Here is a 14,888-nt window from a genome sequence, read left to right as displayed (position 1 = left end):
AGAGTACAATCCTCTTTAAGTGGATATCTTCACTGTCACAGTGTACTGGCCAGCCAAAGGAGGCAAGCCCGAGTGGCGCAGTGGTCTAAGGCACTGCATCTCAGTGCTTGAGGCGTCACTACAGACCCCCGGTTCGATTCCAGGCTGTATCACAACCGGCCGTGGTTGGGAGTCCCATAGGGCGGCGCACAATTGGCCCAGCGTCGTCCGGCCGTCATTGTAAATAAGAATTTCTTCTTAACTGACTTGCCTAGTTAAATAAAGGTTAAATAAAAATAAAAGCCCAGAGAGGGCTGTTGGGACAGTCTACTATAGTAATAAATTATGTATCGTTAAGGCAAAATGTTGGGAAATGTCAAAAGTAAAATATAGTAAACATGATTGACATTCTATAATCCAGATGTATGTTTAAATAAGCAATATAGCCAATACAGTGTGTAACCATGCCTTAATGTATGTATGTGTATTATTTTTGAGAAAGGGTCTGCCACCAATATAATGAGATAAGAGGAAGAGGTCATATGGAAAAGTTCACATAGCCTTTTTGGAGAAAAACAACATGTGACATCTAGACGTTGAAAGATAAGGGTGGCGTGGCCATGGAAGAAGTTAATCAATTACCCTAAGGGTAGCAACTGTGTATGTAAGGATGACTATGCTCTTATATTTGTATAAAAGGAGATCTTTGAGCCAAGGAGAGCCAGTTCTTTCTCCATGGAGAAAGGCTCGGCTTTATATGCAATAAAGTCTAAATTCTTAAATTCACAGGCTCCGATGTCTTGAGAGATATTGTTGAGTTGATTATCTAGTAAAATGTTTCTACAACATAATTGGCGACCACGAAGGGACTTGATAGGGATCAGTGACGGTATGTATTTGCAGTTGTGAAACGGCTTGGACGGACCATACAAACAAAAGCGGCCGCTTTTAAAAAGGTAAGAAGTTCTTACTAAAATAGTATAAAGTTTGTGTGGTCCGATCCGGGACTCGGCAACATCTAAAGAAATACCAAGTAGGTCTCTCCAAATTTAAGAACCAGAAAGTTAGACACTAGGAGCTTTTGAATTTAAGAATACATGTCGCTGTTGTTTGTCTGAACCGTCTGTTCAATTGATTTGATTCATTTGATTCATTTGATTCAGTTGATTCATCTTGCTGATTGCTCTGTCTGGGTCATTTTGACATGGGTGGTTGTACGGCTGGTTGAGCGATCAGACAATAACAGGTTAAGTCCTGCAGATACCGCTTTAGACGTTAATCGTCTTGAGGACTGCATAGGTAGGCAGAAATCCTGGGTAATACCGCTTCTTTTTCTGTGTTGAGGAAGTGTAACAGAAAAATTAGGGCAGAATTGACAGGTCGCTTAGCAAAGCGTAGTATAAATAGAAATCTTGTGGATACCGCTTTGGGGCTATGATTAGCATTCCATTGGCCTGAACAGACAAGATTACTTACGGATACCGCTCTGATGATAAATTCTTTGTTAGAGGTCTGTACGGGTAAGTAGGTCATCATCCTGTGTGTGGTGATGCCAATAAATCCTGTGGATAAACGCTTTGGAAAGCTAAAATTCCAGAGGACTGAACGGGCAGGTCATCATCCTGTGTGTGGTGATGCCAAAATTAGGTCTTGAGAAAGCTTAAGACCTAGGGGGCTAATAAATATAAATCCTGTGGATAAACGCTTTGGAAAGCTAAAATTCCAGAGGACTGAACGGGCAGGTCATCATCCTGTGTGTGGTGATGCCAAAATTAGGTAGGGTGGGACAGGTAAAAAAGTTGGGTCATCCTGAGTAGGTGAACGGGTTAAATAATCACAGGGGCTCAAACTTTTTGATAAAGTGTAAACCAAGACTAGGTCTGCTCATCTGCTCATGAGTGGTTTACTTTGGTGGCTGTGAGTCATTCAACTGTCTGATTCATTTGGGCACAAGTGGCTACTCATCTGTGTGAGTGAGAATAATATGAAATCCTGCAAGTAAATAGCCTTTCTGTAAGGAAAGGAAATCTATTTGAGGTTGTTTGAAGCTTCTGTCTGATGGAGAAAGGGTTTGCCCAATCTCACATTAGGAAAGAGAAGAATAAATGGTGCGTGGATATTCATTGACCAACTGAGTGTAGAAAATTCACGTTACCAGGAGGGGTAGAATAAATCCTGTTGGAGGAACAGGTCACGTTTATTGGTGTGGTCATATGACGTCTATGCATTGTATTTTGATACATCTGTTAGAGTATGTTTCGGACGATATATTTAGAAACGTTAGAGGTAATGCAGTATTATGATAAATTGACTACGTAAAATAATACAATTATAGGTGTTGACTTGTTCAAAAACGTAGGTGGATGTGGAAATGGGAGAGAGTACATAGGACATGTGGTAGAATTAAGCATAATAATAAACTATATATTATTTCAGAAGCAGATATATAATTCATTTGGTTAGGTTGTTAGATCTGTTTTCAAATCAATGAATGTGGGGTTTGACTTGTTGACTGCTAAGTTGATTACGTTGAGCGTGTGAGAACTGTGTCCTTCAGAACTATTTTCTGATAAAGTGTGGTATGTTCCAGATACTAATACTACTGACCATTATCATTGGAATAAAAAAGGATTAACTTGTCATTTCGATAAAGCATGGGTTTTGCATCGCTGAACAGAGTCTAGGTTTTCTAAGTATAGTTTAGCTATAGTTGGGATTGTTTAGATTGAAGGAACAGTCAGGATAAGATTGGAAGATCTAGTAGCCTGCGTCTTTTCAGACTGAAGGACTCACTTATTCAACGGGAAAGGAGGAGTGTCTATAGTCTAAATCAGAAAGGACAGTTACATTTGAATAGCGGACTGGCAATTTGGATAAGAGATTTGGCCATAATTTGAATTGTTTAGGTAGACTGGAATGAAAGTAAGGTATTTTAATAATATTAATATACATATATTATTGGTTATTGTTGGGATGTGAATAGATTTTACTAAAAGCATGAATTAGTTTCCGGTAAAAAGAGAGTCATACTTGTTTGACTGTATCGAGCTGAAATAGTTATTTAAAGAAATTTTGAATAGTTGGATGGAAAACATCTATTTGACAAAATTCTAATTGTTATTACTTCATTCTATGGTTTGCGTCACCAGTGGTGTATGCGAATATTTGGTGAATTGTAGAATCATAATGTATTTTCATTACGTGAACTAGGGGATGCAAGGAACTTTTGCTTTTATGCTGAGTGAATAAGCACCCATTTATAGTGGGTTCTAGATTTGTTGACTAAACAAACGTATATTTTAAACAAAAGTAATGCAATAGGCTACAATTATAATATTATGAGCGGAGGGCACTATACGCTCATCTGTGGCCCGGGTAGCTCAGTTGGTAGAGCACGGTGCTTACAACGCCAGGGTTGGGTGTTCGATTCCCAAGGGGGGCTAGTATAAGTATAATAATGTATGAGCACACTAATTGTGAGTCGCTTGGAATGAGAGCATCTGCTAAATGACTAAAATGTTAACGGAGAGGAGACAACGTGGTAGTAATTTTTAGTCATTGAATGAGGTTTTGCTAAATTAAACGAGTGACAATGGTGGAATATGTCTATAAATAAATTGGATTGTGATAAATGGATGATTTCAATATATGAGGTAAACTATAGCAAGTGTTTGGTGTTACTTGTAGCTTACATAGCAAGGATAGTTAATTCATTCTGTAATGGCGGAGTGATGGTTTAATTGTGTGGCTATGATTTTAGTTGATTGCAGGAGAAATAGGATATAGTTTACTACGCATGGAGAAGTGAATGTCTTTTATGGTAATAGATCAACTGAACCAAACATATGACGTTACTATGGCAATTTAGGATGGTTAATGTTGTTAAGTGGGGTTTTAAACCCTATGATAGAGGCAGAACGCTGTTTGAAAGTGGTTTATTAGGTCTGCTAGGAAAAATTGAATAATTTCCATTTTTGTCTGTGGATGTTGGACGTTGTGGGCTACGTTAGGTGTACGGGGATTGCGTGGTTTGTGGGAGGTCGTGAAATGTTATTGGCAGGAGATTGCTAGCTAGTTAGCGGTGAAAGCTAGTGTGGTTTTCGTTGGGTGACGTCACTTGCTCTATGAACTGGAAGTAGATGCTTTGTGTGGCACTGGTGGAGCGACGGGTAATGGTACTTTTATGGTGAAGGTTGTCAATGTGTGCAGAGGGTCCTTGGTTCGAATCCAGTAGGGGACAGAAAGCAAATCTTTTACATTGATGTTATTGATGTGAATTACTGGTTTCGTTGATAACAGTATAGGAAAGATGTCCTACCAATCCATGTCGAATAGGATAACATAGTAATTGAAATTGCATATTGGTGAATTGGATGTTTTATTGATTTATATTTAGGAGAATGAGAATATGTTATTAGGTAGTATTGCTGTGTGGAGACGATTAACTAATGAAGAACATGTCTCGATAGTTGAATAAGGAACGATATTTGATAATTGATCATTTTATTATGACATTATATAGTTTGTTTAAACAGCAGTGAGTTATGATGATGTTTTATTACTTCAGATAATGATAGATTGTTTATAGTACATTGAACCTGGGGAGGTAGTTGTTGCTGTTGACTTGATGGATTAAGTAGACATCTTTTTATGGGTTTTGGATTATGAAACAATAAGTTTATATTTTAGGAGGAAAAAAAAAGGAAACATCAATGCAACACTTTGCGACGTTTAAATTAATAAAATGGGTTATTATATAGTGTCTTCTAAATGGGAGTTTTCTTTTAAGGATTGATGGGAGTCTCCTAAAATTTTAGGTTAGGGGTAAAGTAGGACACGACGTATCAAACAATTTTAAATCGATGCTGGGGTTCATGATTGTTGATGAGATAGGACTGGGGATATATGTATGATGTTTTGTGTGTAATTACTATCTTTGGATTGTTGATTATATGTTAACAACATGTATACTTTCTCTTCCAGGAACATGGGGATGTCTTTATTGGGAGGTTGAAAAAGTCTGTAGGCTAGGGTGGAACTAGTTAGTCAAATTAAGTAGTTTTATTTTTAGGTTGTCATAATGGTTACAAAAATAAATAAGGCCTGGCCATTTTTGTTTGTTTATTGTTTTACTATATGGTGTTCAAATAACCACAAACAAACTACTTAGTATGAAATGTTAGTTGTATAGGATTTTTATTTCTAAATTGTTTTTTGTTTTTTGACAGGATGGAAGTGAAATATCTTAAAGGGGCATACACATGTCATTTGGTTTTATTTACTGAGGGATAAGTACATATGTGTGATTTATTTTGAAAAGAGCTGTACTAAGGAATTACAACATTTATGAAAGGTTTTGATGGTTGTTAGAAGTAGTATACTATAGGATGAAACAATTCATTGAATGATTTCAATGACCTCTGAAATCCGCACTATGAATTCTAGAGGCATGCTGAATTAGGGGGTTAGATAAAATAAGGATAATTGTGAAGAAGTTTATAATTTGGAAAAGTCCTATATATAAATTAGTCTAAACAGGACAAGGATGAAGTGAGAGAGTTAGTCCTGAAGGAGAAGTATTCCTTGAATAGTGTTATGGAATACAGTTAAGTAAAGATATGCTCAAGGGTTGTCATTTTAAGGTTAGTTATTATTTTAGGTTTGATAGGCAATATTGTTTTGTTTTGTTTTTTGTACACATGAATCACGATGTGATGCAGGTGTCCAAGGGGGGAAGTTGGGTTTATTAGAGGTTTTAATGGTTTATTATGGTTTTGTGGGGAAATATGCAAGGTGTATTAAGGATGTGAAAGTAGTAATAATGTGTTATGGGTTAGGTTAAATCATTTTTGTTTTTGTGATAGGAGGCATGGTGTAGAGGTGGACTACAACAAGCTGGAAGCAGGTGTGCTTCATAATCTCAAGGCTTCTTTTGACGGATGAGAGGACATAAGTAGCATACTGTGTCTCACCTAACCTAACAATGTTCTTAATATTTTATTTTCATGGGTGAAGATAACTATGCCCAACTGAGTAGGATCATCTGAGTATTTTCTGTGCCCTGGAGACTATGTGATGACAAAAGACTACAGAAGAAAGAGCTGGAAAGACCCTATGTGGAGGGGCCTGCACCAGGTGTTGTTGGCTGCCTTAATGATGGTAAAACTGGTGGAGACAGATACTAAGATTAATGTTTCACTATAGGAGTGTTCCAACCTCAGCCATTGGGTAGTATTGTTGTTTTTTGTGTGTGTCTGTGCTTGTGTCTTTGCAGCAGTAACTCTGAGCTTCCCTATGGGTAGGCTGATTGAAGGACACTTTTCACAGACCGATGTCGATAGATTGAGAGGGACTCTGGCTGATCCGGAGACCCTAGTGATGGGGGAAGGTTATCAATTGAAGTAACCATACACATCGTTGTCCAGGTTATACCAACGATGGTACGGATAGAGGGGAGTATCGGGTATCATCTTAACCATTGTACCAGAGTGAGGGAACTGATGATTGAGAGATTCCAGATCTCCAAGACGCACCAGATATCCTTATCATTCATTTCTCTACACTTGACTAGTTACCTGAGAATAAGGGGAATGGAGTACTGATAATAATAATAATAAAGAGCAGAAGAACAAGACATAGAAGGGATATAGACAGGATTAGAATGTATATTCTTGCACAGGCAGGAACCATAACTAAAAATACAGGAAGGGATCACTATTAAAATACAAGGGTTAAAATATTATTGGTGTGTGAGAAACCAACACAAAGAGTATGGGGAAGTCACATGGGGTAGTGTGACCTTAAGATAATGAAAGAAGGAGACAGGTGAATCATAGACATAAGGAGAACAGTCCAAGACTTAGATAAACAATTTGATGTAGTATTTGGTGTTAGATTTCCAGGGGAAAGTGTTAGAATAGGAACAAGGAAAGGGAAACACTAGATTAATGTCAAATAGAGTATGAGAAAAATATAGGAATGTTACAATAAAACAATTGGGTTATATAATTTGGGAAGAATTCAAGGGAGAATGTGAAACATAATGATTTGTCATGTAGACGATGTTACTAGGGATGTTTTGGATTGGAAATTAACTCAACTGAACTGTTATGATCTGTCCTTTCCTGAGGTTACAACGGATGGTGTCGTAATGCATTGCAGAGATCAATTGGCTCAGAACGGTGTAAACCTCAATAAAAACCAAAAATCCTCTACTCGGCTGAAGAGGAACAACAAAGGCGTTGAAGACGTTCTTGTCGGAACCACCCCTGCCAGGAGACCTGAATCCAGCATCAAATCAAAGCAATCAAATGCCTTCTCTTTTGTGTTTTTTCTTTCAAGAATGTGAGGAAAGAGGTCTATGCAAAGGGAACGTTCTTCCTAGTTTGGGTATACTGGGTTGCACATGGACAAAACAGGATGATGGTGGAGGTGTGGTGGTTCAGGTGTGACATTGGAATTGGGACATTGTTATGGGCAATTCAAGATGAACTATGAACAACATAATGAAGAATAATGAAGACGCCAGAAGATTGAGTGCCGGTAGAGGAAGGGAGTGTTAGTTGAGGTAGTATGTTGATTAAGGAGGTATTATACACTACTAAATTTATAGTAATTTGGACAATGCATTAGGGTACTGATCTGATGTAATTCTTGTTATGAGGAAGTTAATGCTAGAATTAGTATAATATAAATATACGTGCCAAGGTGAGAGTTTTAACTTTGAATGATGGAACAAAGGTGACTAATTAAGAATTGTCATTCTAAAGTTGTGTTGGGTAATTAATTTGATTATGAGTATAAATTATAAGTGGACTGACTGATCTGAATAACTTATTAATAGTAATGCTTAGTGATGTTGACATGGCAATTACTTGATTAGATTTGGATATTGATTATTTTGATTGTTATAATACTTGTGATATGGGGTAAAAAGGTTATGTAAGCTAAAGATGTTTACACTATTTTTAACATGTCCTAGATATTATGGTTAAAACAAAGTTGCATTTATTTCTTATATATTTTGATGTGTTAGGATATTACCACGTATATTGGAAATATAACAAAATAAAAGGGGAGCAATGGTTACAAAGCTCAACAGCAACAATTGGAGGTTAGCTTAAAGGGAAACCTTCAAGACTTGTAACCAATACCTGACTGGGCTCTGGGTCCTCATCAGGATGGGTCAGACAATGAGGAAGATACATTGGTCTGAATATATATTCTTATAAAATGTAACCACAGATGTCAAGGCTAAGAATAAGTATATGCACATGCTTACACTCATTTTATGGTATCTTTTGTTTTATTGGTTGGGACTTAAAAGTCCCAAAGGGGGGATTATATAGTAATAAATTATGTATCGTTAAGGCAAAATGTTGGGAAATGTCAAAAGTAAAATATAGTAAACATGATTGACATTCTATAATCCAGATGTATGTTTAAATAAGCAATATAGCCAATACAGTGTGTAACCATGCCTTAATGTATGTATGTGTATTATTTTTGAGAAAGGGTCTGCCACCAATATAATGAGATAAGAGGAAGAGGTCATATGGAAAAGTTCACATAGCCTTTTTGGAGAAAAACAACATGTGACATCTAGACGTTGAAAGATAAGGGTGGCGTGGCCATGGAAGAAGTTAATCAATTACCCTAAGGGTAGCAACTGTGTATGTAAGGATGACTATGCTCTTATATTTGTATAAAAGGAGATCTTTGAGCCAAGGAGAGCCAGTTCTTTCTCCATGGAGAAAGGCTCGGCTTTATATGCAATAAAGTCTAAATTCTTAAATTCACAGGCTCCGATGTCTTGAGAGATATTGTTGAGTTGATTATCTAGTAAAATGTTTCTACAACACTACCTGTACACACACAGTACGGTGGGAGTCTCTCACTTCTCCTGCACTGGGCCATACACACAACTCCCCCAGGGAGAGACAGGACAATACTATGATCAGATTCTAGATGTCACATCCTCACACACTTTTGACTGGAGTCCCTATAGACTGTAACAGTGGGCTAAACATCCTTAGATACTGTAGACCACAGGAGGTTGGTGGCACCTTAATTGGGGAGGATGGGCTCATGGTAGTGGCTGGAGTGGAATAAATGGAATGGTATCAAATACATTAAAAACATGGTTTCCATGTGTTTGATGCCTTTCCATTCGCGCCGTTCCAGCCATTATTATGAGCCATTCTCCCCTCAGCAGCCTCCACTGCTGTAGACTAGCCTGCCAGCTGTGGCCAGCCTACAAACTGCTGCTGGGATAGACTACATTGCCCAAGAGTCTCCTTCTTGTGTCAAGCATACATACAGTTACTGGGAGAGACTACATTACCCAAGAGTCTCTCCTTCCTGTGGCCAGTCTACAGACAGCTGCTGGGAGAGATTATATTACCCAAGAGTCTATCCTCCTACAGCACTTCTCTAGCACTGGGCCAGACACACAGCTCTGACGGGAGGGATCGCAAATTAAAGTAACACTCAACAATACAAAGTTAGCATTAGAATATCAGGCAGTCTTCCGCGTGAGGCTAGAGACTAATCTCTGCAGCAGTTGTTGTCACACAGCTATCACATTGCAATAGAGTAAAGCCAACTCCCATGCACATGCTCAGATGCTATGTGGATGCTCACAAGTGCAGCCTCTGATCGTACGGCTGAGTCTTAGTTTAAGGAGCAACTGTGGGCAGAGACAGTAAAGATTGAGGAGGAGGAGCGGGGGGGACAGAGAGAGCGAGAGAGAGAGAGAGAGAGAGAGAGAGAGAGAGAGAGAGAGAGAGAGAGAGAGAGAGAGAGAGAAAGGGCGAGACAGAGGGAAAAAGAGCGGGTAACTTACGTCTATGTAAAGAGAAGAGGGAGGGAGCAAGAGCAGGAGAGAGGGATAATTGAGCAGGAGAGATGGAGAGAGAGAGAGAGAGAGAGAGGGTAACTTACGTCTATGTAGTTGGCATTGCCATAGTCAGAGTTGGGGTCTGCTAGGAGGGAGTGTAGCTTGACTCGATGATGATCATCTACAGCGGAGAGATCATCAACAAGAGAGAGGGACTTTAATGTCAGCTTTATTTAACCAGGAAGTCTTTTGAAATGTATAATCTCTTTTAATGTGAAACTAACAAAGATTTTCAACAAAACAAAGCTTTTTTAAAGTAGTGGTCGTCAATAGCAACTGACTTGAGGACATGTTATAATTGGTACATTAATTTTAACAAAGTTAAGTTACAGTAGCTTTCCTGCAAATGTTCTTCCATATATGGCATACCACTCCATTCCAGAACGAGGTTCTAAACAGAACTTACGCCCCAGCAAACTGTCATGTCTCCCTTTAGTCTTGTCCTTCTTCTTGGTGACATCCCATCCATCAAAGAAGCTCTGAGAAGAGAAGGAACAAGTGGTCACCATGACAGTGAGATATTGTTAGCATACAGGTGATATTCTGTCATCAGCAGATTTCAACAGCACATTGAAATACTTAGCTTGGTTTCCAAAGTGTTAGATATCTCTAGGACACAAGGAATATACTGTATGTGTCATCAGATTCAAATCTCCTTTTAGTTTTACTACCAAAACTCTACTTAGTTTTACTACTTAGCTTAGTTACCCAACTTAGACTGTTACCCTAAGTAACTTTGCAATCATATTCACCGCTTGTATTTCTGTTAGTCATGACACATCTCTGAGAGAATGGTGAGGAGAAGAAGAGGCTATGAGGGATGGATCTGGCCTTGAGGGGGAGAGGAGAGGAGAGAAGGGGAGGAAGAGGAAAGGAGAGAGGAGAGGAGGCCGGGAAGGAAGAGGAGGGCGTCCAAGAATTAAGAGGAGGAAAAGAGGAGAGGATGAGGAGAGGAAGACAAGGGGAGGAGAGGAGGGGACAGGAAGAGAAGGGGAGAAGAGGAGGAGGGGACAAAAGGTGGTAGATAGGCGAGCTTGAGTCTCTCTCATTACCTATGCATCGAGAGTGGGTCTGCCTGCAATCCAAGTGCTTTATAATGTAGCACTTTAACTTGGTGTTAAAGTGCTACATTTGTGACAGATGTTTATGGCACCATTTACACAATCTGCCAGCACGATACGAGCTATTGAATTTAAATCAACGTTATGAGAGAGAGAGAGAGAGAGAGAGAGAGAGAGAGAGAGAGAGAGAGAGAGAGAGAGAGAGAGAGAGAGAGAGAGAGTAGAGAAAGAATGAATGACTGAGTGAGTGTGACAGACGTGTTTGCGAAGAAACACGGTGGCGTTGGCGGCGGTAGCGTCCAAGTCATGTCACGTTCATGGCATTCGCAGCATACCAATGCTAAGTCCGACTTATATCCTGGCTGCGTTGTCATGCACATCCAGGCACTCCAACCCCAGCTCACTAAGTCCCTCATCAGCGCCCGCCCAATCCCAGCATGGGATCAGCGTGGGGAGGCCGGTCCACCTACAGCCCAGGGACAGGGGCAGCATGCTGATCAGAGGATTACACCTGCGCCTCACTCCTACACAGGTAATACTATACCTAATCCTGCTTAGAGAAGACATGATCCATCTCTCTCTCCTTCTCTCTCATTCTCTCTATCCTTCTCCCACCAACACACTCTTTAGAGCAGAGCCTGACTAACACTAAACAAATCCATAGACAGACTTTCTTTAGCACGGCACTATTATACATCAGGGTCTCAGCTATCAATGTTCTTTATTTCCACTGAAGCCACGCACAACTCCAACACCATCATCAAGTTTGCTGATGACACGACAATGGTAGACCTGATCACCGGCGACGATGAGACAGCCTACAGGGAGATCAGTGACCTGGCAGTGTAGTTCCAGGACAACATCTTCTCCCTCAACGTCAGTAAGACCAAGTAGCTGATTGTGGACTACAGCAAATGGGGGGTCGAGAGCTTCAAGTTCATCGGGGTCCAAATCACTACAAATCACTTAAAATGGTCCACACACAAGCGCACAGTTGGTCCCGTGTAGCTCAGTTGGTAGAGCTAACTGTAAGTCGCTCTGGATAAGAGTGTCTGCTAAATGACTAAAATGTAAATGTAAAGGCTGGTTTGCTCATTGTTTGTAGTCCCGTGTAGCTCAGTTGGTAGAGCATGGTGTTTGCAACGCCATGGTTGTGGGTTCGTTTCCCACGGGGGACCAGTATGAAAAGAAAAAAATGTATGCACTCACTAACTGTAAGTCGCTCTGGATAAGAGCGTCTGCTAAATGACTAAAATGTTGTGAAGAAGGCGTGACAGCATCTCTTCCCCGTCAGGATGTTGAACAAGTTTGGCATGGGCCCTCAAATGCTCAAAAAGTTATACAGCTACACCATTTAGAACATCTTGACTGGCTGCATCACTGCTTGGTATGGCAACAGCACCGCCCTTGATCACATGGTGCTACGGAGGGTGGTGCGGACAGTCCAGTACATCACTGGGGCCGAGCTCCCTGCCATCCAGGACCTTTATATCAGGGGGTGTGAAAGGAAGGCCCGGAGAATCGTTAAAGACTCCAGCCACCCAAGCCATAGACTCTCTGCTTCCGCGCGGTACCGGTGCATCAAGTCGGACACGAACATGCTCCTGAACAGTTTCTATCCTCAAGCCATAAGACAAAATGGCTACACGGACTATCTGAGTTGACCCTTGTACATTTTTGCACTTCCTCTATGCACACACATAGGACTCTACACACTCACGCACACTGACACTCCAGTACACACATAACATGCACACACATTTATACGGACTCTACCCACACTCACATATAATCTTCATTTATGCTGCTGCTACTCTGTTTATCATACATCCTGGTGCCTAGTCACCTTACCCCTATACACCATAATTTGCAAATAAATTCATTAAAAATCCTACAATGTGATGTTCTGGAAAAAATAATCTAATTTTGTCTGTCATAGTTGACGTGTACCTATGATGAAAATTACAGGCCTCTCTCATCTTTTTAAGTGGGAGAACTTGCACAATTGGTGGCTGACTAAATACTTTTTTTCCCCACTGTACATATCTACCTCTATCACTCCAGTATCCATGCACATTGTATGTTGCTTCTTACTTTCTCGTGTTGTTCTTATTTCTTATTTTTGTTTCTTGTGTGTTTTTGTTCTACCGTATGTTATTTAATAGTACTAAATTGATATTGATTACTGCATTGTTGGGTTTAGAGCTTGCAAGAAAGGCATTTCACTGTACTTGACATTAAAACTTGAACATATACCCAGCAGGCATAGCTGGTTGAAATGACTTCAACTGGTTGTAATCCAATGATGTATATAAATCATTGTTGTAATCTGGTTTGTAATGACATCCTTTCAACCAGTTTTGCCTGCTGGGTAGAAGCCCTGAAGATAGTCAAGAGGATTGGATCTAACCTGACAGTCTAACCAGTTGGTTGTAATCTGGTTATGGCTATCTGACTTCAGCCTCGTTCTATCTGAGCCAGTCCAGAAACCCTGTAGAGCCAGTCCAGAAACCCTGTAGTGCCATTTAAAAGCTCCAACAGTACTTTGCGGCATGCCTGATCAATGGCCGCCTCGGCAGCCCAGTGGGAAATAAGGGTTATGAAGTCCTACAGCCAGTCTCACACTGATACACACACCACACACACACACATCCCAGTCTCACACTGATCTCTCCTTCATCTTATTTCTCCAGGCGACAGACTGGGGAGCGATGGAGGGAGTGAGACGGGAGGAGCGGAAAAGCGATGGAGGAGTGAAAAAGCGACCACGGTATTGATTTTAGGAGGGGGAATTTGTTGGGCCCTTCGGGGGTGGGATTAATGAATCGAAAAGCGCATCTGGAATCCTGGAGGTTTGGATTCGGGGACAAATACAAGCTAAATGCTACCGGGCGAATAGAGGGACTTTGTAGTAAATCACAAATAGAATGAAAAAAAGTTACTTGAAAGCCATTTAATTAATATACTCTTGGTAGAAACAGAAAAAGATCTGAAAGAGAGTTGAGCAGAATAAAATAGCTTTACATTGAGAGATGGTATAAAACAGCTACTGGAGGTTTTCATTGACTGCTGCTTATTAAAATAAGCTTCCAGCAGCAGCCTACTGAACACATAAGCCATTGGACTCAGAGATGAGAAACTGTATTAAAATGCCTTCTGCCTCCAAAATTGCATCATTAAATCCCAAAGGATGCTACGCCCACATTCCATTTTCAGTTCTCTCTCTCTCTCTCTCTCTCTCTCTCTCTCTCTCTCTCTCTCTCTCTCCATCTCACCTCATACTCCTGTTTGAAACCGTATCCCTCTCCAGTCTTCATCTGGTTGATGTGTTGGAGGAGGTCTGCCACCCTGACCGCGGGGTGAAGTTGACCCGTGTGGTACGGAGAGCTCTTCCTACGGCAGTGCCGTCGTGGGGAACCACCCAACAGGCTGCTGGACTCGTTCACTGAACTCCTCTGTTCATCTAGAGGAGACACACACACATGCATGAGCACACACACACACACACAAAGATACACACACACACATGTTAACCATTACACAATATCACATATGTTATATAAGTGCCAGTATTAGTGGCTAAATGTTATTTTATTAAAGCGCGTGGCTCAGTGAGGGGACTGAAGGTCAACCTCCACCTGCTCAACACAACACCCACTCAACTGACACTCTGCTCAGTCTGCCAGGCAGATCAAGGAAGAGCCGGTATCACTATGAAGACATATTGTATGTACGTGTTGACGGGCACGGTGGAATATTTTAATTGAAAAAGGTCGTTAGAGAAGAGAGAGAGAGAGAAGAAGAATAGTTTATATTGATGAAAGCAAGCTGAAGGACTGAGAGAAACAGATGGATATTCACAGAGAAGTAAACAGAAAGCCTGAGAAACTGAAGGTACTTTATCTTAGCAGTGTGTGTATACAGGACAGGCTGTAGCCTAGAAAGTGCAG

At 40.4% G+C, this 14,888-nt stretch overlaps 1 protein-coding gene across 2 annotated transcripts in view; it reads right to left on the bottom strand.

Moving 5' to 3' along the window:
* LOC311109315 (receptor-type tyrosine-protein phosphatase U-like) overlaps positions 1-14,888 on the bottom strand; it is a 100,302-nt gene that overhangs the window by 51,669 nt on the left and 33,745 nt on the right. For both annotated transcript variants that reach the window (XM_084152150.1, XM_084152151.1), the window contains exons 12-14: positions 14,214-14,401; positions 10,284-10,356; positions 9,922-9,998 (exon numbers count right to left, since the gene is read on the bottom strand). In XM_084152150.1, the coding sequence (XP_084008276.1) occupies positions 9,922-9,998; positions 10,284-10,356; positions 14,214-14,401 (338 nt within the window). The remainder of the gene's footprint in view (positions 1-9,921; positions 9,999-10,283; positions 10,357-14,213; positions 14,402-14,888) is intronic.

This window comes from Coregonus lavaretus, assembly GCF_964263955.1.
Source record: "Coregonus lavaretus genome assembly, chromosome: 3".
Taxonomy (NCBI): domain Eukaryota; kingdom Metazoa; phylum Chordata; class Actinopteri; order Salmoniformes; family Salmonidae; genus Coregonus; species Coregonus lavaretus.
The sequence above is the reverse complement of the archived record's forward strand: the minus strand, read 5'-3'. Positions and strand labels throughout refer to the sequence as shown.